Raw genomic sequence first — 26,579 nt, forward strand, 5'->3', positions numbered from 1 at the left:
AGTACAATTAAACGGAAGAAATCATAAAAAAGTTTTATATGAAACATTCCACTAAGTTACTCAAAAGCAGTGCTTTTTTAAAGTGTTTATTTGCTGCTTGGTGAACATACTAAACCTGGGCAAATATAACAAGAATTATCTATTTAAAATAAGAGATAACAATACATAATCATAAATGATAACTACAAATTCGCAACCACAACATATGACGTTTTCTTGCAAAATGTATCTTGTCATAAATAAATGTAATCGTCAAAATGTATTTTCAACTATTGCGGATCACATTCATTTTACAAATGGTTCAAGCCAGACCACTAAACCAGAAAAAAAACAAATCAAACCACCTCCCACTAACGGTACGCCGACCCATTGGGTGGGTGTGTACGTACCTACTACAACTCCTGGTTCGCCGCGATGCAGGCTCTCGCTCACCTCCATTGGACCCCCGTCTTGGTGTCTCCAGCAGCGCCGTCAACCTAGCCGAGTGAGCATCGGGTTGGTTGGAAAGTGAGTAAGCGAGTACACGAGAGGGTGGTACAGTGCAGTGTGTGTGCTGTTTGGGTTTGGGTGGTACGCTCATGATGCCTCGCTTGCTTATGTTTGCTGCTTTTGGCATGGCTTTGCATCGGCTCGCAGGCTGGTGGCTCTGAGACATTCTGCTGGGTTTTCGCTATGTGTGTACCTACCAATCTCTGTACCTTTTCCAGCTCCGCGTGGTTCGGCGGGTTGCTTGTTGCTTGTTTATTATGAATTTCATTTTCAGTATTGAGCTGTCCCGCGTGACGGCAGGACGTGTTTCTCCAAAAGGCGCGCTTGTGCACTCCTTCTTTTCAGCTTCCATAGCTCTCTACCACCGCTGCCGATTTAAGTTTGTTCTGTGATGTTAGAAAATCTTTCCATTTCCCAATCATTTCCAACCGGTCTGTTGTTTTTATTACTCCGGTCAAGTTGTGAACAGCTGTTCTTTAAAGACCTACATCCAGTACCTGATTAGACGGGCCAGTATCGAACCGTGGAAGAAGCCGGTTCCGCAAGTGTCAACTTCTTTAGCGGAATGTAAACAAAGTTGTTAAGTGGTTCGTGAATCGATTCCTCTGCATCTGTGCGTCCGAATGTGCCTCCATAGTGTCTCGAGACTATCGCAGTGACTCCGCCTAGCGGAAACTTGGTGACTAAGGCGCGATCCGCCGGCCGAGTCAAGTGCCCGTGTTTGTGTATTATGGGTTCTGATTACTGTTATTATCGTTTCAATTAGATCAATTTGCGCCAACTTCTGTTGCATTGTTGGGAGGACGGCTGAGCAGTTGTTGCTGTTTAGCGCTGGCCGGCATGAGTGAGTGAGTGTTTGCTCTCTATCTTTAGACTCGATAGGGGGGCTAGCCCAGCGAAGCATTGTGCGCGGTTGCTGCTGACTTGTGATGCATAATTGGAAAATTGGTGTTTATGGTACAAGTATGTTTACCTAAAAACCATACAAGCACAAACATACGAACCCAACGGCGCAGCCTGCGCAGTGTGAGAAAATCTCAACAATTCGGTATCTTGAGGTTGCTGCTAACCGGCCCTTCAGCCTAGAGTTCGCAGTGTCTAGCCAAGGTGAAACTTGGCCATTTGTGGTTCACTAATAGTAATAGTAGTAATAAGAGCAAACAATATAAAAGCGGCAACCAATCAATGTGAAGTGTTTCAGAATTTTTTTCTGGTGGCGAACTTGGAATCGACGCATGCCGGATGGGGAAAGCTTGTACTTAGTATCGGTTTTGTGCACCCATGCTGAACCTTGGTCTGAACTACTTTATTGTTATGACGGCGGCGAAGGCAGCGCTGGTTTCCGGTGTCTATCGAGAGATATATTTCTATAGGGCAACACAAGAGCTTCACCTGTAACCCTTCGCTCGAGGAATAGGCGGTTGGTTCCGAGCCGACCATTGAAGGAGTTGGCAAAGTCAATTACTAGGGAGGCAGCTGGGTGTCTTAAAACGTTGCCTGGAGCATATAATGTAGTGAGTGGTAAGTAATCCTAATGTTAGAGAATTATTTTTAAAGTAAATACGCGCATTTGAAGTTTGGGTTAGTCGAAACATCAGCTAATAATGTAGTTGAAATAAATTTTGCTAAACGCAACTATTTTTTAAACAGCCTATCCAAAATAATAATTTTATGCACGCAAAAAATTCATTCATAAATTCATGAACAAAAAATCACGATTTCGTAAACTGGACAATTTACGAAAACCGTGACCAAGTTCCTAAAATCGTGGGAAAAAAAAAAAAAAAATATATATATATATATATATATATATATATATATATATATATATATATATATATATATATATATATATATATATATATATATATATATATATATATATATATATATATATATATATATATATATATATATATATATATATATATATATATATATATATATATATATATATATGGCGTTACATTGCAATGTTTGGTAGGGTTACAGTGGTTGCTCCCTGGATATGTTTAATTTTTAATATGATTCGTGTTCATACTTAGGGGATACAATTGATTGAAGTATAACCATTAAAGCAGTGTTCATTTTGTTCATAAGTTTACTGACGAATTTTTCTGTCAGAATAGCATGATTTATGTTCATGATTTCACGGCTTTAATCACGATATGCGTAATTTTTATTCACGTTTTTGTGATATATATTTTATTTACATTTACATGAGTTTCCTGTTGGATTTTTCTGGCAGAGTAGTGTGGCTTATGTTAATGATTTCAGGAACTCATTCACGATTTCCGTAATTTCTATTCACGTTATTGTGATATATTAATCACAAGTAGAGTGATTCAAGCTCATGATTGCAGGATCATAGTCACGATCCGGTCATTACTTTTTCCAGAAAACTTCATTCTGTCTCCTTATTGTTTCTGAAGATATTGCTATGCCAAAAAATAGTGTAGACGACTATAAACAAAATATATTGTGAAAAAATACTTTTTTGATTAAGTTGCCAACACATTAGCCTCTTGCAATAAAATTCGTGAAAATATCGGTTTAATTCCTCAAGGTCTTAAATAGTATACTTATCAAATTAGTTGTGAACAGATATGTGAAAAGTTAATATGTATTCCATCGTCAAGAACAAAATGCTGTCATTACAGAGAATGCCTGTCTCAGACTTTGAGATAAGATTTTTAGATGAGGTTGAGCAGCGAAACTTAACTGAGATGTCGTTGGAACATTGATTATCTACAGATAAGTGTACGATTTAAATTCCAACAAACCTAGTTGGGGACAAAAAATTTCAGCGATAAGTTATCTATGTTATCTATGCATGGAAAACCGAGTCATCACAAGTTCAACTAAAAAAATAGTTAATTTTTTTATTTCGTCTAGTGCTGTTGTTACGATGCTCTGTTCGCTCAGGATACGAACGTTTCAGCCTCGGCACAACATTCGAAAAACATTCCTGGGTTAAAGCTTGAAAAGCTTATCTCAGCTTGCAACGTTTTATTAGCCTGGGCACAAACGCATATGCCGTTTACTAACGTGTCAGACACAAACAACTGAAGTTCAACTCATGTCATTGTTGATTTAAACTAGTTCAACGTTAAATACAACATACAGGTCGGACTCAATTATCCGGGGATTCGATCATCCATGTTTCGAAAAAAATTCAAATTTCAACTAGAATGTCTGATTATAGTGCTAATTCGATCATTGTAGTCAACAAAGTTTTTTTTTCGGGGAGTCTAGGGTTTACCTACCTCAGAAATAACTTATATATGGGTCATTCCGCGCAAAGTGGCTAAAAAAACTGAAACTTGGGATCGACCTTCACGGATTGGAACCAATTATGAAGAAATTGTTCATCTACAGCCAATATATAGTATCCTAAATTATTGTGGCATTTTTAACTCCCCCTCGGTTCATGGGAACACCCCTAATTTGAACAAATTGTTTCAAAAAAAAATTGTTTATGGGATTCTGGTACTGTTTGCACTAGAATCAATCAGAGAGATGATTTTTGAAGGATTTGTTTAATGAATTTAAAAAAAATTATAATTTTTACGGCAGTTTGTCAAATATGCAAATTTTAAACTAAAAGCACATTTTTCTTATAATACACATGTCGATTACTGTAGGCCTTTTTTACACATAAATACTTACTTGCGGTTTCTGGCACTATCTTGCGATAATGATGACATGCTTTTCAGGATTTTGTATGGGTACACTTTCTAGGATTCTGATTGAAGTTTTCTTAGCATTCCGATGGAATCTTTTTATAATTTCGATAGAATCCTTATTAGTATTTCCGTGGGGTTTTCTCTGAATTTTGATGCAGGATTCTAGAGAAAAGCTTCTCAAAGCTCTGGTGGAATCCTCCTCAAAATAGCATTCTACTGAAGATTGTGATTTTTTCATGATGCTGATAGAATCATGTTCCTATTTTCAATGAAATCTGGTGTGAAATCTGACGAATATCCTGCTCTGAGTTCCAGTGGACTTCGACACAATATTGATCTTCTTCCATTATCCCCTTCAACAATTGATTCCTGCTCAGAATTCCTTTCATGCCAATGCTGTTGATAAATAATCACGTTTTTAAAGGACTATAACTTTTGGTTTACACAACGTATGTTTACAACGACAAGTAAGCTAATAGCTGGGACTAATATCTTTCATTAGAGCACTAACAGTTATAAATATTATGATTAGAACAGAAGACATTACAATTAATCTGATTGGGTTCCGCTGTAATAGTGCTGCCAGGGATAGTTTCAGTTAATGGTGAATGTGAAATTTTGGAACATTTTCGTAGCCCAATAAATGTATATATTATAGGAAACTAAAAGAACTGTCTAATTTAGATTGCCTTCAACTACCTTTTTCATGCAATTGGACTTGATCGGAAGGTAAAGAAACAGACGACCCCCAGTTTAGGTACTTTATTTCTTCTAGTATACCAGTTATAGAATCATTTAGGGTAATTTGGGGAGAGATGTCGCACATTTCTAAAAATTGATCCTGCATCAAAGTAAACCATACAATAATTAATAAAATCATTTTTATCAATTGCGACAAATTTCTAAAGTACTGTGAAATGGTTTATGTAATGAAAAAAAAATTCATCAAATTTCCATGAACATTTTACAATAAAAGGTCATTGCGGGAGAGATGCCGCATGTGCAGGTGAGACGCCGCCCGTGGTCACAAACTGAAAAATGGTGAACGAAAGCATTTTTTGACTCTCATTGATGTTTTTGTGATTAAGTGTCTTCAGCTGAGTTTCATGAAGTTTGATTACACCTATAAATCGGCTAGCACCTTCACTTTTCTTAAGGGGGTACTACCATTTCCGGAAACATTTTTTATTCAATATTTTAAAAATATTTTTCTTTCTCATCCGTGTATAACGGCTAAGTTGGAGTAACTTAATTCAGGGCACTATTTATCTATATGCTTGTACGAGCGATATACATATCTATGTGTTGGTAGCAGTTCCTTAAAAACACTGTTTGGCTGTTTCTCCCAATGAATTTATACAACTTAGGTTTGTTCTTCAAAGATTCGTTTTGTAAAAGCATCAATTAGTTCAAATTTTCACTTTTATCTCAATATTGACATCACTAAAAATCAATGAGCTCACGAAAATTAGTGCCTGAAACTTTAAAGAATAATCCGAAGTAACTAATACTTAGATACATATCACCCGTTTAAATATATAGATAAATAGACTCATAATCCTATATGTGACTGTGATAGGTCTGTTAGTTTGTGGATATACCTTATTAAGAACCTATACCTGACGCAAATGATCATTTAATGACATTCCGACGTGAAAAAATACATTTTAGCTATACATCCTCTTCCATTGAGTGCGGCATCTCATCCGCTATTTTGATGCGGCATCTCTCCCAATTGTAGGGGAGAGATGCCGCACGACGACGTTTACCTCTAAAATTATGGATGATCGTGCTCATGATCAGAATGCTTTCTAAAAGGTCCCAGCTATTCAACCGATACATGATTTACCAAAAAATCGAACAATTAAAAAAACGAAATTTTAATGCAGTGCTGAAACATTTTCGGCACACCATGATGCAACTGAACGCACAAAATCAATAATAAAATTTTCGTGAGTATTTAAAAAGGATTATTTTACATCTCTAGAGTTATAATTCTTCGAAAGACAAACTCTCAATATCATATTACCGTATAAAAGTGAGCCCATATACGAGATATAGAGAGTGCGGCATCTCTCCTGACGCGGCATCTCTCCCGAAATTACCCTACCCCAGAAAATCGAAACTCCGGGTAATCGAGTTTGACCTGTATTACAGAAGACACCTTATTTAAAAGTTTGTCTTGGAATTCTTGCACAAATAGCTATAAAAAAACTGATACAAACTGTTAACTGGTTACGAATATAAATAATAAATGAAGTCCAACTGAAAATACAAATCACTCCTTGAAATTCTGATAAATTGACTAGGGTCAAAATAGGTACGTTTACATTTAACATAATAGGAAAATTTAACTTGATAATTTTATTTCCAATTTCTTCGCGAATAAAGCTTAAATTCATAAAATAACACAAAAAAAGTTTGATTCGATTATCCGGGTGACTCGATTATCCGGGGTGAGATTATTTTGAAATCCCCGGATAATCGAGTCCGACCTGTATTACAAAATGATGACTAATTTTGAGGGATGTTTAGTTTCGCCAACCGACGGTTAAACGTATGGAATTAAATCGTTGAAATACTCCGGAGGTCAGTTATTACATACGTAAATTGAACATTGAGTTATGTTTCTCATTTGATAATGGCAAATGGTTAGAAAATTTTAGTTCCACCTGGACCGCATAGAGGGTGCCAACACTAACTTTTCATAGAAGAGAGATAGAATCGAGATGTTCGGAATAATTACTGCAAAATGCCTGTTCTACAACTATATAGAAGACACCTAGTTTCTATCTCTTTTCGTTGAAAAGCTAGTGTTGGCGCACTCTATGCGGTAACATATGGAACAAAAATGTTCTGACCAAAACATGGCTCGTATTATTAACTATAATTCTTCTAAACATGCTATTGAGCTAAACCCAACATTATTTCACAAAAATGTTTAATTCGTGTGTTCCCACGAATCAAACATTTCTGTGAAATAATGTTGGGTTTAGCTGCTAGACCCCATGCAAAACTACACACTCCCTTCTAATTACTTATAGGCAAATTAATACTTTGAAATATCTACCTGTCTTATTAACGAATCGTGTTCTCTCTCTCTCTCTCTCTCTCTCTCTCTCTCTCTGTCGCTCTCTGTTTAAGGAACTTGAAAGCCCATGTGATCTTATCTCAGTTCACTTTTTTCAATTGCGCTTTAAAATATTAATTAAAGCCCACCATTAAAGCAGAAGCACCAGATAATCTTGAACTATGCCGTCAAGAAAAGAAGAACGAAAACGAAAAGGTGAAAAGAAAATGGCAACACTCGAACGTATATTAATTAGCAATTCTTCAAATAATGGGATTTTCAGAAACATTTCAAAACTTTCTGAAAAAATGATTCTAAAATTCGTCTAATACGTTTTATTCATTTGCTTTATTTGAATTATTTTTGTTTTAAATTTCATATATAGGGTAAGGTGGGGCAAATCCGATCTCTAAATAGTGGGCCCTTTTTTGTGTACGAAATTGTTTATTTATCAAATTAATATGTATTAATATTATTTCTTTTAGCACATTGCACAGTGGTCCCCCCATAGGCCAATAATACAAAAAAAATATTTCGGCGAAGGCGTGTTTTTATCTTGCGATTATATCGTTCTGGATGTATATTTTATAGTTTCATAATTAATTTTGTCAATACAGAACTGGTTTTTATAGTATATAGAAAAATGCATAGGGTGGCTCGTTATTTACCGTTAATGTAAATAATATCGATAATCGATTGCTCGCCAGAAAAATGTTTTTGTCGATCTGTAATTTTAATTATCCAAATTTTTTTCAGATAACACTACTATTAGCTTTGTATTGAATGGTAATTTTCAGTTTTTGGAGTGCCAGAAGAGCAGAAATATGGGTTTATTTGTATATGTAATAGAAAAATTAACCTAAGAATTTTCAATATGCCTTTAACTAACTTTGTCCCTCGATATCCTTCCCGAACTTCTTTTCAAAATGGTCGTCAAACATTCCACTTCCACTTAAACTAGGGTTCAGCTGCGCATCTCTGCGCCCAGAATGCCTAGAAAATCTAAGATGGTGTACGTGTTTAACGGGATAATGCAAGACGAAAAACTTTATATCAGATTGTCAAACTATATTACGATAATAATTACTACTGATCTCGAAACTATATAGCTTAATTATTATTTTCCCAACATTTCTTATCGATCGAATCATTATAACTTGAGTTATATTGATTTATTTGACGCTTCTCTTTGAAACACATGTCACTACGGAATATTCGATGTACGAGGCAAATGTCTCACTCCACTTCGTATTACAACTACGTTCTCAAGTACGTTAAAAAAGCCCAACACGATTAAGATTTACCAATAAACTTGAAATTATAAACTATTTCTCCATTTTAAAATAGCTGGTACGCGGAGTTTTTTTATTATGGGATAAATTTTATTGTAAGAAAACACATTTTTTATTCACGAAAACCATCATTTTAAAGGGAAAAAAATACACGATTTATTTAAAATTCGAGATATTATGCTCACCGAAGACGATATCATAATATTTGCGTTCAGGTGCAAAAGCTACAATTTAGAGAACTTTCAATGATATAATGTAATGTAATAAGAAAGGCCGTATCACACTGTTAGGTAAATATAATCGATCTTTTATTGCAAAATTTGAATTCAGCGACCCAAATTTACTATAGAAATGCAGTTTTGCATCAAAATTTCCATTAAATATATTTATGACCGCCTCTCTTAAGGAATGGAACCACTGTGCATTGGTTCGTAATTACAAACGAAAGACACAAACACGAGATGGATATAGCATTCGTCGAACAGTTGCTGCGATTCAAATGGGAATATCTTTTCGTGATTTTGACATTCCGAGATTGATATTGAATTCCATTTTCTTTTATTACCAATCAATACTATACATCAATACAATCAATACATAACATTAATTGATTTATCATTGAAAAATCATTAAATTTGGGTAATATCTGTACAAAATCAATCAAAAACACAGGCGATCGGGTTTACCCCACTATTTTTAAAACAGCAAAAATGATTTTTTTTTCTTAAATCGCTTGCATCTCAAAATTTTTCTATGGCATGCATTGAAAGTTGCGCAGAAGCCTAACCTTTAATTTGATTTATATAACAACTTGATACGATGAACAAAATGAGCATTTTACAGCCAAAATCATTTATTAGGTCATATTTACTATTTGACTATTTAATTTTAATCATTTACTTCTCTCAGTGTTCTTTTTATTCATTTTGTTGATTTGAGGTTATTTTTTCCATTTTATTTATTTTTTTCGTGTCATTCTTTGGATTTGGATTTTCTTCTTTTTATTCATTTTATCAATTCTGTCTATTTGCTTATTTTTTTCATTAAATTCATTTTATTATTTTGTTTATTTAATCAAATTCAATTATTTTATTCGTTTTATTGATTTTATCGTTTCATTTATTTTATCAAATTTATTCTTTTTATTTATTTTATTCGTTTTGAAATTTTTTTATTTGCCTCAAATTAATTGATTCTATTTATTTAGCTTCTTTTTTAATATTGTCTATTTTTATTTTTCGAGCTGGACTAGTTTGATTTATTGGTTTTATTAATTTAATTTGTATTAGTCATTCTACTCATTTAATGAATTTGATATCCTTTTATCATTGCTTTGCTTAAATAATTTTTGATATCTTTTTCATCGATTTTCTATAATTTATTTAATTAATTCGAAGCTCTATTTTTGCAGTACTCGAAACTGAAACCTTTTGTTGGGACCTACTTCACGCGAGTTCAGCAAATGAGCCAACAGTGATATGTGTAAGAAATGTGTTATATCGCTGCTAGGCCGGTTAAAAGGGAGGGGGGGGGGGGGGGTAACAGTTTCAGCGTGAAAAAACACTTTTTTGCGATTTTTTTTCGAACTTTGCGTGAACCAAATTTAATTTGGGTAATTTTTATTTGTAAAAATATTGATAAACGACTCGGTGACCAACTTTTTGTAGAACGTCTCTGGAAAAAACATGATTTGCGCTGTTACCTGCATTCAAAAACTACTTAACCGATTTCTTTCAAACTTTGCATACACATTCTATGTTAAAAATACCTAACCCGTACGTAGAGTTTTTGGGATATACAGTGATGCGCTGTCCTCACACTACCCATCAGGTAGTGCCGTTACAAAGTATTGCAAATATCGCTATTCAAATATTTGGGTTTTATTGTTGGAAGCAGATTCTTTGTCCTTGTGGAGTGCGCATAAGAAGTTCTGCTTGTGAGTCCAACCTTGTTTGGCCCTTCATACGGCGATAAATTGAAATTCGTTTGATAGCATTTGGCTTCGCTGTTAAAAGCAACTACATCATACATCAAAATTGTATTTTTTCACGAGAAATGTCTATTTTGAAATGCATTTGACTAATCAATAATATTTGATACACTATATTAGTAGTTTTGATAGTGAATATTAATTATCAAAGATTCAAAAATAAAAATCTTTTGCCAGTGATTTATGCAGGAAAATTATTTTTTGCAGCGCCATCTACATACACTTTAGACTATGAGTTTCTTCGGATCATATAACGAAAATATTAATTTTAATTTTTTTTGCTAGGAAACTTTTGTTAAAAGATAGTATTAATCTTGACCAGTTCAAACTTTTTTAATCAAAACCAAAGTAATAAGAATGTAACTCAATTTCATTCAAGATACTTTACCGTAGACACCAAACCCCCATGGTACGTACTCAGAGCACAAGAAACATTCCTCATCGAAACTAGGATTATTTTTCCTATGTGCATCATCTACACAGGTTATGGAACAGAATTTTCTCCATAGCATAAGCAAATAACTTGTAAACGAATATTTCTGTTAGAGAAAAATATGCAATGTTGTTCCAACTGATTAAGAAATACAAAAATCGTCAAAAATAGAATTTTATGAGAGTTTGTTGTCTATAAACGTTTCGGAGTACGAGTGTCTTCGAAATATATATTTTGCAAATTTCAACGCAAAAAATTAAACTAAAAAAAATTATGGCGCTTTTATCAAAAGATTGAACTTATCTAGATCAACTTTAAGTTGTCTAGATCAAAATAATAATATGGATAAATTCTACTCGAAATACTTTATCGCAGAAACCTAAATCTAAACCAACAATAGCTTCTTGCCCACACTATACGCTGAACCAGCATGTTTGCGTTGCCTTGTGACGTTGACGGATGACGGATGCCGGCTTGCACACTCACTTCATCATGTTTCTCTGCTGATTATCTCAAAAGAGTCGCATAGGATGGTCACCAATGCCCATCGTTCACGAGGAAGAAGGATAGGGTAGAAGGGAATTGTTGATGACTCACCTACTTAACGCAAATGCGTCGACTCATCAGACTTTTTCATAGGTTTTGCGAAGTTCAAGCAAGCGATGCGAGTTTGTTATATAGTTGTTCAACCACACGGCTACTCAAAAGATCCTGTTTAGTTTTTGAGTTTTTTTTTTATAAACTCTGGGCAGCCGGTTTCCGAGAGCAACCTATGTTTTCTAAACAAAAGCAGTTTGAACTCCACACAGCCGGCCGGATTTTCATATTGAATTGCTTGTAAAATACGCGTATATGAGCGACCAGTGAAGGGATGTCTATAGACTTAGATTCACGTGTAGACATAAGTTAGGAAATTTGTGGGAATTATGCTATCTCACCATTACCAACCTACACGATACTCCCGTTTTTTTAATCGAAAACAGATTACCGGAACATATCCACGAAACACTCGACTAAACATTAAATTTGCAGTGTATTCAGTATATATAGTGAAAAAAAGATATTCTTTTGAAGTGTACTGTAAACATTTCCAGTTTTAATAAGTAATACAGTTGTTGTTTCTTCTTTTTTACAGGATGCTCACAGAGGAGGAATTATCATAAATGTGCCTAAAACTAACAATCACGTGTCTTTAGACACAGTTAAAAACAGTTCAATCACGCCAAGGCGGACTTTCTTAACTTTAGTATTATCAGTTCATACGTTTCTTGAATCAACACTTTAAGAATACAGTGCTCTGTGGGAAAATATCAATAATCAAGTGCAGGTGTAGAATAGACTATTGATAATGAAGTGAACATGATATAACAAACTACTAGACAAACACTTTTCTTACCCATTTGCAATTATTTTATTATGTAAATTAAATTAAATAACTATCCATTAGGGCCAGTATTAAAATAGTAAGTTAATACCAGTAGTAATTTTACGCCTAGCTCAAGTGATAGATTGTCAACAGCTGCTTCCATATATACATGTGTAGATAAATATTGGCTCACACTCGGTCCAACAAACCAATCGTGATCCAGCAAACAAAACCTTCCCAACAATTCCAGCGTGGGCTCGCTCAGATAAGTGCGAAAACCGTTAATAATTAATAAAACCCTAATGAGACGCATTTGGTCAGTTAAGTGGCGAAAAGTGCAGGCGTGAAAGCAAAAGTGACACTTTGGTCCGTTGGCTAACTAACTAGCTGCTACTGCTACAGAGTGTACGTGTTTGTGTGTAATGTCTACAGAAATAAACCAACGACAGTTTACCAAGTCACGATTATCACGTGCTGATGTGGAAAAGTGACTACCCGCTTTAGCAGAATTTAAATGGAGTAATTAATGCACGCGGATGAAGAAGGAAAAAAATGCATTAAATCTTAATGCCGTGGACACAGTAACCAACTAGGTGTAGTTAGTCCACCTCTTTATTTACCACCACCCTGCTGCGTCTCCGATCGGAAAAGGGGTTATTAGAGAAGTTTAGAATTTCCAAGTGCAAGTGCAAGAGAACGGAAGAGTTACTACGGCCAGTTGAAGCCGAGGTACCCCCAGAAGAACTAGGGCTTGGCCTTCTGGATTATGCTGTTTCGCTGCCCGTGTGCCTGCTGACAACGAGTTGCCTTGAATGGTGTGACTTGTAGAGTTCTAGTTTCTAATGAAGCTGGCGCGACTAGATTAGTAGTGATTGTGTGCCGTGTGGCGTTCTATTCGGTGTCGTGCCCCGTAAGAATCTCGGCATGGAGGTTTGCCGCTGATAAGTGACTGGTTGGTTACTGTTACTTACCTTGTTACTATTGCCGATCGCGGAGCTGCCGGTGGTGCGGTAGCAGTTAGTGGGGAACGTACTATTGGTCAGCGACAGTCGCTTAGCTGCTACCCCGCCGAGACGTCCTTTTAGCCCACGGAGGTGACGGATTATCATTTTGATACGGTGTACTGGAATTTTAATGGTTTACATGGTAAGTCCTTCATGATTTAGAATATGTAATTAAATAATGGATAAAACTGTACGGATTGGGGGCGCAGGCACATTTCAAGGTTGAGCAGCTAGCGGTGAGGTGTGGACATAGCGTGAAGGTAGAGGTCATTTTAGCTATGAATGAAAGTTATTGCCATTGTTTCGAGTATGTAGTTTTCTCAACTCAAGGTTTCCTTTCATTCAAGTCAATGCATTGTTTCACGATACTAAGGATATTTACAGAATTATTCATAACTTTCCTATTTTCACTTCGTGCAATTTATCATATAATTATTTGAGCACGTGATATTGAAATGTCACTACAATAATTGGTCTACACGTTTGGTATTCCATGCCGACCAGGGGTTTTCTTTGGTTTCAGTCGCTTCGATGCTTCTGTGAGCTCATCGTTAATCACTTGCTGATCGTTCGTGTTAAATTCTTCGTCTTTGCTGTACGGTGTCGGTGACCAGATAGTTGGACCGCGCTTCGGGAATAGACCCTCAACGATTTTCTTCAGTTTGTGATTTCATGGTTATCTATACAAGCAGGGTGGCCATTAGAGTGGGACACGGTTATATGAAAAAAATAAAATTTCGTTCCGAGTAACTTTCTGGGTCCCATTTAGGTACCAGAACGACTCTGCAAATTTTAAGCTCGATCGGTGAAACTATATTTTTGCGCCCACGGTTTAAAGTTTACATGGAATTGGAAAATCGACTTTTGCAAAATAATTCTTTCAAGAGTCGCCCGTTACCTCCTAAAAATAAAAAGATGTCTGATTTTCATAGGAAATTTGCCAAGGAAACAAAAACGCGAAACGATCTGATGCTTGTGGAAAAAATTATTAAGCAAAAATCGGTTGATGCCCTGAAGATTGACAAAAATTTTAATTTTTATAGATCACTGCTGCTGAAGGTACAATTATTTATATAAATTTCAACTCACTCTGATTATGTACAAAGCAGCCTAAATTTATCCCTCACAACACTTGTGAAGTGGCCAAACAGTTGCGATAATTGATTTAGTCACATTAAGAGAAGATCAACACAAAATTGCATACCGTTAAACAGCCAGCACCAGTGGTGCTAGAAAAAATGAATATTTTATCAATCGTCAGATCATCAATCAGTTTCTGCTAAATAACATATCCTCAGATCGTTTCGTGGTCTTCGATACTTTGTTTCTTTGTTAAATTTTCTATAAAAGTCACATAACGTTTTATTTTTAGGAGGCAGTGGGCGACTTCTGGAGGGATTATTTTGTGAAAGTTAATGTTCCCATACAAAATCCCACGTAAACTTAAAATATAGTTTCAAGGATCGAGCTAAAAATTTGCATAGTTGTTCTTGGGGCAGGAATCTAATTTTTGTCCCACCCTAGTGGCCATACTAGGGTTCACACTATCCTCCACAGAGCTGAATCGGCGTAAAATCGAGAATGGTCAGTATGCCGTAATCTGACGTCGATCCTGATGTTACATTCAACAAAACCCAATGCTAGCGAAACCTCACCAAATCCTACCAAGAATCCCCAACTCGCAGTAGGTCCAAGGAAGAGAGGGAGGGGGTCGGTAAAACCCCGAGCTCGTGTCCCTGCCGTCTTTATGTATGTATGTATGTATGTGTCAAAAAATGTCACTCAATTTTCTTAGAGATGGCTGGGCCAATTTTAACGAAGTTATATTCAAATGAAAGGTGTAACATCGCCGGATCGGAGTTTTGGTTCCGGTGTTACGGGATGAAGAGTGCGGAACACACATCAAATCCACATATGAACTCGACAAAGTTCCTGAAATAAATAATCAATAATCACGCCCGAAGGGAACTCATTAACCAAGACTTGGCGGAACAATACTCTGCGCATGCCCATGCAATATGTTCGATATAGTGATATCCGTTGTCACAAGTCGAATGTTTCTCTGTGCTCAGGAGTCCGCTCACCTCGCTCACAAACACATATGCCTTCTCGCTTACTCCTGTACATTAGACAGCCCAGAAAAATAATAAATTTTTGAAAACTCAATCGGCCCACCCCTGAGTCGATTTCTAGTCACACTAGGAGTACTTGCTCTAAATTTGAAGCAAATCGAACAAGTCTAGCTGCCGGACTAACGCTCCTAAAGTTTGTATGGGATTTTTCAATAATTTAAATGGAGAAAACCCACTATCTCGCATTTTCACCACTAGGTGGCACTGTATGCATCGTATTATCACTGTAAGTGAAAATAAGAAAGATAATTTAATTGTATATAACTTTGCCGAAGACTGCAAGTCGATCCGGCTTTGTTAAAAGAAGCTATTGAACTTTTAACGAAGTGATGTCTGAGTCAGTTTTTCATGGGGCCTAGCAGTGCATGGTTTTGTATCAGTACACGATTCCTACGAACTAAACATGTTTCTGAAATAACTGTTAGGTTTAGTTCAATAATATGTTCAGAAGAATTATAGTAAATAATACGAGTCATATTTTGGTTAGAAAATTTTAGTTCAATCTGTGACCGCATATAGGGCGCCAACAGTAACTTTTCATAGAAGAAAGATAGAACATCAGTATGTTCGGAAGAATTACTGCAAAATGCCCGCTCTATAACTTTGTAGAAGACACCTAATTTCTATCTCTCTCCGTTGAAAAGTTAGTGTTGGCGCCCTCTATGCGGTAACATGTGGAACTAAAATGTTCTAACCAAAGCATTACTAGTATTATTTACTATAATTCTTCTGAACATACTGTTGAGCTAAATCTAACCGTTATTTCACAAAAATATCTAGTTCGCGGGAATCGAGTACTCATACACAACCATGCACTGCTAGGCCCCATGCAAAACTGACTCAGACATCACTTCGTTAAAAGTTTAATAACTTCTTTTAACGATGCCGGATTGACTAGCAGTCTTCGACAAAGTTATAGACAATTAAATTATTTTCTTCTGATACGACGCATACAGTGCCGCCTGGCGGTAAAAATGTGTGGTAGTAGTTTTTCTCCATGTAAATTGTCGAAAAATCCCACAAAAACTTCAGGAGCGTTGGTCCGGTAACTAGACTTGTCTGATTTCCTTGAAATTTGGAGCAAGTACTCCTGGTGGGAATACTAGAAATCGAGTCAGGGGTGGGTCGATTTTTCTTGTCACTCTACTGTACATTCATTCGCCGAACCATCATTCCGATGATGTTCTTGACGTCACCTTCCGTCACTGAAATGTACACTCATGCTTCAATATACCCGTAGCTGAACTCACACATAATTCAACCGTTACATCCAACCCAATTTATAGTAATATTATTTTATATTTGCGGTAGTGTTACATTTTTTTGCAATTATCATACGAAAACACATATTCCTTCATATAACATAGTCGTTCCATCTAGCTGGTCGTCTACTAACCCGATTGGAAAATCTCTCACCAGAGTCGTTATCCTCGGATGGATTCAAGGGACAATTCGTAGAAATGTGATCTGCTTTCGAGAGTTTTCCCGCAATGGGTATTGATTCTTCTGATGCTTCTATCAGTTTCTTCAAGTGTGAACTATTACGCTTCTAAGTTTTACCGGTTTCCTTCGACCTCACAGTGATTTCTCCTCCTTCGGTGTCTATTACCATGAATTCTTCTGATCTAAAATTTGGCTGATATGATCCGGATTTGAAAGTTTTCATTAAAACTATAACTCTTCTCCCCAAATTATTCGGTTTGGCCTAACGAGAATCATCAGCTTATACTTTACGTGACTCCTTTTGGATCATGTCTCTGTCTCTGAAGTATTCCCAGGTTAGATTTGAATGATGAATGAAAGGTATGCGATTGCTTATCGCTCGTCCAAACATTAGCAGGCCCGGCGACACGCCTGGAGTCTCTTGCGGTGTCGAGTGAAAGAGCGCTAAATATTCCCAAAGATCAGTCTTCCAATCTGCTCCCTGAATAATACCGATTTTGGACCCATTTTCCGAAATTTCGCAATTCTACCGCTCAATTCTGTTCCGACCAGTATGGTGTAGAAAGAATCAAAATGTATGCCGTAGCTCAAACAAAAATTCCGAAACTCGATTGCTTTAAATTGTGGCCCGTTGTCTGATGTAATTGATCGAGAGATACCAAAGGAACTTAAGATCCTCAAAAGTGTTCCTATTACTTTATGTGTTGTTGCTGGCTTCATAGGTTCTACTTGTACGAATCTGAAGATGTAGTACACAACAACTAGCAAAGATATTTCTTCTGGAAGACCTTGTTTAAAATCGATGGCTATATCTTGCTACGGCATAGGCGGCGTTCGACGGTTGATGAGGTTTGGCTTGTCTGGAAGGGCGGTAATCTTACACGGATTTCATTTCCGGTTAATTGTGTCCACCAGTTTATCCATGAGCGGAAACCATAGCTTTCATAGATGTTCCGCCATGATGCCCCAAGTGTACCAAATATACAACTTTTTCTCTCAACTGCTTAGGTATAATGGTTCTAACGCCTCGTAATATTAACTCTCCACATAATGCTAAATCATCTTTAACCGTCGCTGTTTTGAATTCGTTAGGAACTTCGTCCCAAATTCCGGAGTATAGTACTACTTTCACTTTCTGTAACTCGTCATCGACCAGAATCGCTTTCTCAAGCTCTTCTATAGACAAAACGGATCGTTTGATCTCATCTGCCAGCCAACATCAAAGCCAGCATTACAATCTTTCACACCTTGAGACATTCGAGAGATTGGATCAGCTAGATTATCTTCACCCGGTTCGTATTTCACTGTGAAATCGAAACTTTGCATTTTTTTATTCAAAAGGCATCTCATGTGAAATGTGAGGGCTGACAAGTTTGGCATAAACTTTCCAACAAAATTGACAAGCCCTAACAAGGACCTCAGTTCGGAGACCGATGAAGGCGGTTGTAGATTCCCAATTGCTTTAACTTTGTCATTCGTAGGTCGAATACCTTCGACGGATATAATACGTCCCATTCTACTGTAGGTAACCCGAAGGCTGACTTCTCCTTGTTGATTTTTAGATTGTATGTCTTAATCCGACGAAGAACTTCTTGCAACGCTTTATCGAGTTCTTCGACCGTTTCTCCATGAAGTAAAAATTATTTAATTCCATTCCACGTTGGAAAAGTTCTCGAACATTAATCTACAAAATCTATACCCTCCGCTTCTGGCTACAAAGGTAGTAATGTTTCTACTGTTTTCATCAAGTTCAAAATGATAATAATCCGCTTCAAGATCGATCTTGGACAATTTTGCAACCTAGTTGTGACAATAATAATAATAAAACTCTTGGATAGGTGACTATTTTTAAAAGCAACGATTTATTAACGTACCTTTTTAATTCCGGACATTGTATTGTCTATATTTGGCATCGGGTAGTTCTCACGTTTTACTGCCTTGTTGGCAGTACGCATGTCAACACACAGTCTAATTCTTCCGTCGGATTTCCTTACAGGAACCAGAAGAGATACCCAAGTTATTAGAGCATCATCTCGTTCGATAATTTTTTTTGTCTAACAAATCTTGGATTGTTTGTTCCACATCTGCTTCCATAGAAATCGGAAAACGTCGAGCTGCTTGGACAAATGGTTGAATAGTCAACCGAACATCTGGCATCTTTGGGAATTCTTCAGGACCTTGAATTTCGGCAGCCTTTCGATCAATATCAATTTGATTTACATAACAACTAATTTTTAAAATTCCTAAAGCAAATGCAGTTCCCTTACTCAGTAAACTATCTGTCCATTATGCGCAACCAAAACATGGGACCAGATCCCAGTTTCCTTCCCAGGAATTTTAATCTCAGCTTCGAGAACTGTGCTGAAGAGAATATCATGAATCGACGCGAATACTCGAAGCTGATTTCACCGTTCTGGGGCTCTCTTTCATTGAGGATTTGGGCATCTTGATTTTTCAATTTATTGTAAGTCTTAATATCTATTATGTTCGCTGGAGATCCCGAGTGGATGATCATCTTCGTTGTCACTCCTCCAATGTCCATCTCGAGTATTTCGCTGAGTTCCTCAGATCCTCCTCACGAAAAATACTCATTTTTCTGCTCTTCTTTCATCAGCAATTATCACGTGAATCTTCTTGGCGTTCACAGGGCGTCTGTTTGCGTAATCATCATGTTTGCATTTTCGGCAAAATGTTTTAAAAGGCCCCTCTGTTCGACAACTGTAGCATTGCACGGTTTTCGTTGGGCAACTCTCAATATCTCTTGCCAAATGCCCCGGTTTGTTACAATTGTAACTCTTCCTGGAGCCCTCTGTAAATCTGGAAATGGATGAGGCTTTACCGACAAGTTTCTGGACCAAACTGTTATCTCCATAAGACGGACTGGCAACCCTGGACCGGAGTAATGAAAATGTACGCGTCATTTACCGGCCGCAAATTATCAGTTTTAAGCAGGAAATATAAAGTTATAGCTCTAGAAAAGTGATAGTAATGTACTGCTAATGATTATGTATTGTGAAGTTCAGTGAATTTTCCCTTTTGTTGTTGAATGGTGGCTGATTTTATAGTTGAAAAAACGAAGGCAAGGCAAGAGTAGCCATTTGCATTAAACCGTGTGTTGGTGTGTTGATGAACTCATGGCTCATGTGAGTAATGAGAGTGTGAGATGGGAGAGAGCGGATTTGCTCTCCATTCAATGAGCGAGTTTCTAAATTGTGAAAAAGCCAGGCTTATTGGTCGGAAGAATGACATAATTTATTAAAATGGATATTGGAAAAATCGGTAGAATTTCACAGAAGATAGTATAGTTCGCGTTGCAAAGTGAAAAGTGCAGCGGACGTATTATTATAGTGGTCATTTGAACGAGGAATATTTGTTGAAAACTAACAGAATGCAGCAACAACCGCTTTGCACTAGATAGTGTTTTCAAATGACATCCGATTAAGCTAAGTATCTAGTTACGGTTTGTAGGAATTGTTGGTAGGATTAGAGGTTTGAAAGATATTTGTGTTTAGTTTTTCAGTTCGCCGCATTACATTAGTGAGCAGCATTAGTATGAATGTATGAGTGTGATTTGTTGATTGGCAAGAATGGATGAAACTAGACTTGCTACCGATGAGGACGATATGTAGCTTGTAAAAAATTCTCATGAGGTTCAGCACTTTTTTGAAAAATTGTTTGTATCGTCTCAGATGGAATGCGCCACTGATTGATACTTAAACTTTTGTATTGTCTTACATATTTTTGGGCCTTTACTTTTGGTGAATATACGCGAGTAAATAATAGTGTCACCGTATTGGTGATCGTTTACAAAGATTTGAATCTGGGAATCAGTGACACCCAGCGATGCCAACCTTCCAGTTTAAACTGTATTCTTCCAGTTTTTTTTACAACAGTCAAACAGACAATCGGAAAAATCTTCCAGTTTTTTTTAAATTTGAGCCAGTTTTCCATTTTTTTTAAAATAAATGTTTATTTAGTTTTTTTCTCACAAATTGTAACTTGATTCATAGAATTTTCAAGCATGTCGTCGCAGTATGTTTATGTTTATCTTTGTCCTTTGACTTCGGAAACCGAACGCCGCGCGTAGTTAGCTTGCAAGATTGCACTTTATTTTGCTTTTCGGCGCGTCTATCATATAACTTTAGAAATGTGAATTTGCCGATATATTCGGGTACGGAAGCATCATAATAAACGTCGATCAGTGTTGTCTCCGGCAAAAATCGTACTTATATAGACGTTGTTTTCATTCACTCACACGATTCACTCTAAAATGTCACAAATTGTTTATTCTTGATATTGCTTCTCGATCGTTTTAGCAATACTCCTACAGCCGGCTGTTTGGAGTTCAAATTATTAGAAATGTGATGCAAACTAAAAAATATCATCAAATATAAAATTAAATATACAAAAAAAGATTTGTCAACTCCTCCTGTTTTGCCTTTGCCACTACTCTACGATCAATACCGATAATGTTGATGTTTCCGATGAAACCCAAAAGCATGTATTAAGAGTTCATGATGGTGGTATGAGTCATTTGTTCATCGGATCTTCAATAGACCGATTGCTGAAGATAAACCTATGTTTTAGCACCAGAATAGCCTAGGTCTCGTTTACACCCAGTCGACGGTGAATTACGATCACGAACCCACGCGTTAGCGGGCACTCGGACCCTCTCCAATTGACTTAATGTCTTCTGCGCTGACGCACTTCAATATTAAACAAAAGCCACCAACCATTCGTTGCCCGCTAACCGAAGTGCCCAATGCAACGGACAGTCACTACGGATGCAATGACTTTTCCCAATGGGTTGGACGATTCCGTTGATTGAATAATATTGAATGCACTGAAAAAAAACACAAAGGCAACCGGTGCTACTACATACAGTATGCAATCAATATACCTTTCTCTCGCGTGGACTCTCGCTGATCGCCAAAGATGAGAAAGGTAGCACCGCTAACCAATTCTCATCTTCTCCAAACCCACACTCAAAGCATCAACTTGAGCTGCTTATGAATATAAATCTTTCGGATTGGGGTAATTTGCGAAATGTGTATCAAAACCACCGCACGTCTCCATTGCATCGATCTCCCAGCACCACCTTCCGGGAGTAGCACCGGAGGGAAGTGCATACCAACACGCGGTTGTGGTTGTACGAGTTACTTCACATTCATTCCAGCTCAGATGCTGTTGGAGGAATCGGACAGGGCGCTACCGCCCCGATGGACCGTCCGCCTGTAGGCATTACGAATTTAAGCGAAAGGGCGCGGAAAATATAAAAGTGCGACGATGAGTGTGTACTGATCGCTGCGCTGTAATTTTTATTTTCCTTTCGAAAATTTGTGATAATAAATGCATGCGAGGCATCGCGCATCCAGCACAGGCGTCGCTTTGATGGGACTTTGAGTGCGAAGTCGTAGGACGATAATTAGGTTATTTTTCCTCACGGATTCGTAATTTATTGAAATAATGCTTTGTTTTGCGGCGCTTATTGAGTCATTATGTAAACTTAACGATGTGAACATTCCGCGCGAGTAAATTGGTTCAGTTCCGGAGGGGGAACTTACCCACCTAACCGAAAACGATGATTAAATACGTGAACAAATCGGAGGTTAAAGATGCAGTAGGTTAGATGGAATTGAAGGGCTGCGTACTTTTTTTGATTTTTGCTTTGATTTCGATATTTGTTTAATCCTGTTCAACTGATTGTTTTATTTCTGTAAAAAGTCTTGGACCATAAAATTGGACCAAACAGCTTCTCAGAAAGATTGTTGATAGAAATCCTTAATATCCAAGAAAACTTATGTCATCTGCTCTTTGTTAGCATAGGCCATTTGAACTTTTGTTGAGAGCAACGCAAGACAATCGTTCATCCCTTTGGCTTTGCGGAAGCCGAACTGTGTGTCTGAAGCCATCTGCTTCGGCCCAATAGTCGAGGCGAATCAGAATCATTTTCGCGAACAAATTTCGAATACAGGACGGCATTGGAATCGGTCGATACGAGTTGTGGTCTTCACTTGCCTCCAGCGTTTGACAGATTCTACAGAAAGTTGATTTTTATTCTGTCTGGCCCTGCGGTTTTATTGAAACCGAAAAACGGGGTATCTTTGGTCACCGAGGTAAATTTGATCAAATGAGATTTTATTCAGTAACGAACGATAAGATGATTAGAATATGGGTTATATTTTGTTTCTAACAAAATCATCGAAACAAAATATAACCCATATTCTAATCATGTTCAGTATTTATTAACAACGATTATTTCGTCATTCGATGTACCATTTATGTGCACAATTACAAATTGAAAATGATACAACACCCATACATTGTTTCAATCTGTTCAAACAATCCCTCGTATATTAACCCTTTCATGCCCAACTTTTCTAGAGCATGTAGGGTTTCAAAACTATTTTTTCTTTAAAACGATGAGATCAAGAAATACGAAAAGTCTATTTTCATAAAGATAGGTGCTTCCCTTGAAGTGCTAGTAGCTCCTTAATTTTTACCTTCCAATGCTTAATACAATTCTCCAAGAATATTTACAATAGTACAATTGTATGGAAAACGTAGCCAAAGACAGTCTAAATTGATAAGTTTAATCAGTTTTTTATAATATTTCACCACAACGAAGATATATGAAAGAATCATTTTCCGATGTCAACGTAAACTGTCCCTGGCAGCACTGCTCCATCGGAATCCAATCAGACTAATTGCAATAACTTCGCTTCTAGAGCTGATCCTTATAACTGTTATTACTCAAATGAAAGGCAATAGTCACATACATTAGCCTTACTTCTTTTTGTGAGCAAATCTTGCCTCCATCAAAAGTTTTTGCTGTTTAAAAACGTTGTCGTCCACAAACAACATGGGCATAAATGGGTTAAAGAAATCAATCTACTTCAACTGAACTGGTCTGAGTGATCCCTTTTTTAAATATTTTTGTCCTCTAATTCATTTTAAATCCGTTATTTCAGTTGTTAACTGTTTTATTTCGACTATTTTCCTGATAAAATTCGATCAAAGTCAGTATAATTGGACGCGTATGGCGCTAATTCAAGTTCGAGTGGTTTTATAATTCTTCGATGAGCTTAGGATTCTTCGGGATTTTTGGTTGATTCTCCGTATAAACAATTCGAGCTCGGATCGGGTTTCTCAAATTTAAAATTTCCAGATTCGGGTCGGATTCGGGTTCTCAAATTTTGAAATTCGCGGGTTTTCAAATTTTATAATTTCAGGCTCGAGTCGGGTTCGGGTTTTTCAATTTTCATGGGTTCGGGTCGGGTTTGGGTGGAGGAGACTGGATAGATCATATTTCGAGAAATCGATTTTATTTCGACCTCCATCTCACCTTGAGATGAATCGTGGGAAGTCAGTTTTGCCCGGCCCTAGGGCCCAGTGCAGGTTTATAGAAGAGACATAAATGGGAATTTAAAATAATGGTGGTATTTAACTTCAGTTGAATTCGCATCTTACCCAGCAGCAGCAGCAGATAGGGAAACACCAAAGCCGGTAAAATTAGTCGAAGTAACCTAGCTTTTCGTTCTGCAACTTTTTGCTTACTGGCCCTTCCTCTTCTGTGAGTAACTGTAGGAATCGTTCCTTTAATTCCTTGGGGCACACTTAAATAAAACTGTCCAGGTACAATGAACGATACGATTTGCTGACAAAGCAATATTACCGTATGTGAAACGCACTTTATTCTGTTAGAACGTACGGGACAAAACCGAGAGCAAAAGAAAAAGCTACCTGTCACGCTCAAATACTATGACTTAGTTTAACCCTATAATGTTGCACTGGGGTACAAATGTACCTCACGCCATCTTTGGAACTGTGTGAAGACGAAAATTCGGCATTTTCCGACCTGGGACCCTAACCATAATTCAATTTAGAGTTCCTAGTAAGAGTAGGAAACCTTCGTGGAAGCAGGTGTAAAAGTTGGCGTGGGCTACATTAACGTTTCGTCAGGATTTGTACTGTCAGTGGAAATGTGATTCGTGACAATACTAGTTTAAACACTGGTTGTTTTACTACGTAAGTAACAATTAGTATTATATAATCGCTTTTGATCATTTATTCAATTAAATATTTTTTCATTTCAATTTCCACCCCATTTCGTGGTATTTTTCAACCCGAACTTTCACTCTTCCAAATGATTGCTTTTTTTAAAAAATACCGAAATTCCACTTTATACCGTTTCTAGACCATTCATTCAACTTTTTGAAACATTTGATATTTTTTTTTTCTAATCGGTTGAAAATTCGCAAAGTTATAGTAATGTCAAAACCGCAATTCTCCCCAGACCACCCGCACGACCAAGTGCATTAGATCTATCTCTATGCTCGACATCACTTCGGTTAGATTGCACGTGGAAGGTTGTACCTGATCCTCACAGTAGCGATCATTTGCCTGTCGTTATTTCAATTAACAGTGAATTAGGCCTCACGAATTCAATCAATGTCCCTTATGACTTGACACGAAATATTGATTGGAAAAATACAAATCTTTAATTTCCACTTCTCTTGTTTCGACGGAAGAGCTACCACCTACCGAAGAATATGAATTTCTAGCGGGTTTGATTATTGAAGCAGCAGAACAAACCCAAACGAAATGCAATCCTGGCATGACAATGAATAGCCGGGCTCCTAATCCCTGGTGGGACAAAGAGTGCTCGGATGCATATGAAGCTAAACAAGTTGCTTACAAAGAAATTATGAAACGGAAAGGGTGTACACGTGCGAACTTTGAAAATTATTCGATTTTGCCAAACAAATTTGACAGTATCCGTCGTGCCAAAAAGTCTAGTTATTGGAGACGCTTCGTTGATGGCTTGTCAAGAGAAACATCAATGAGTACCCTTTGGAACAGAGCCAGAAGAATGAGGAATCGAAACGTAACTAATGAAAGCGAAGATTTTTCGAATCGCTGGATATTTAATTTTGCCAAGGAAGTTTGTCCAGATTCTGCTCCTGCGCAGAAAATCATTCGCGATGCTCCCACAAGTAACGATTCCATAGATTCGCCTTTGACAATGATGGAATTTTCAATTGCACTCCTCTCATGCAACAATAATGCTCCGGGTCCAGACAGAATTAAATTCAAATTGGTGAAGAATCTGCCTGACCTAGCAACAAGACGCTTGTTGAATTTATTCAATAAGCTTCTTGAGCAGTATCACGACGAGGTCAATTCCCATTCAATACTTTGCTTACCGGAGCTAGGCCGTGCTGTTGAACAATACACTTATTTAAACACTTTGTACCTTTCCTAATGTTGTTTCCTTGGGCTGGTGCTGCTTCCGAGTTGGGCTTTTCTTTCCAAGTGAGTTACGACTGGGTTTAGAACTTTGAAACTTAATTTATTCAGAAAATATTTACAAACTTTATTTTAAAGCTACATGTTGCCCGCGCGATTCATATATCGCTACGGGAAAATTTATCCCTTCTAATCCTTAAGTTTTTCCCAATTCTCCTGTGATAGGTGTACATTTCCTGTGGCCTTAGAAGGGTGCGATTCCTATTTGTTTACTTATATATTTGGCCCTGCCTCTTCAATACTGACGTATTTAACCACCATACGGATTCTTGCTATTCAATCCTAGTCCAGTCCCGCAAGGGTTCACAAAATATGCGGTTACATTTGTACTGCTTTCTAAGATTTTATTACTATCCTAACCGCAG

The 26,579-nt window shown here is 37.1% G+C and overlaps 1 protein-coding gene across 1 annotated transcript in view; it reads left to right on the forward strand.

Annotated features, from left to right (window-relative positions):
* The first annotated feature begins 871 nt into the window (after nt 1-871).
* LOC131687449 (Krueppel-like factor 12) overlaps nt 872-26,579 on the forward strand; it is a 517,717-nt gene continuing 492,009 nt past the window's right edge. The window contains exons 1-2 of the mRNA XM_058971535.1: nt 872-2,010; nt 12,096-13,472. Of these exons, the coding sequence (XP_058827518.1) occupies nt 13,461-13,472 (12 nt within the window). The 5' untranslated portion in view covers nt 872-2,010; nt 12,096-13,460. The remainder of the gene's footprint in view (nt 2,011-12,095; nt 13,473-26,579) is intronic.

The sequence above is a fragment of the Topomyia yanbarensis genome, chromosome 3 (genome assembly GCF_030247195.1).
Source record: "Topomyia yanbarensis strain Yona2022 chromosome 3, ASM3024719v1, whole genome shotgun sequence".
Lineage (NCBI taxonomy): Eukaryota > Metazoa > Arthropoda > Insecta > Diptera > Culicidae > Topomyia > Topomyia yanbarensis.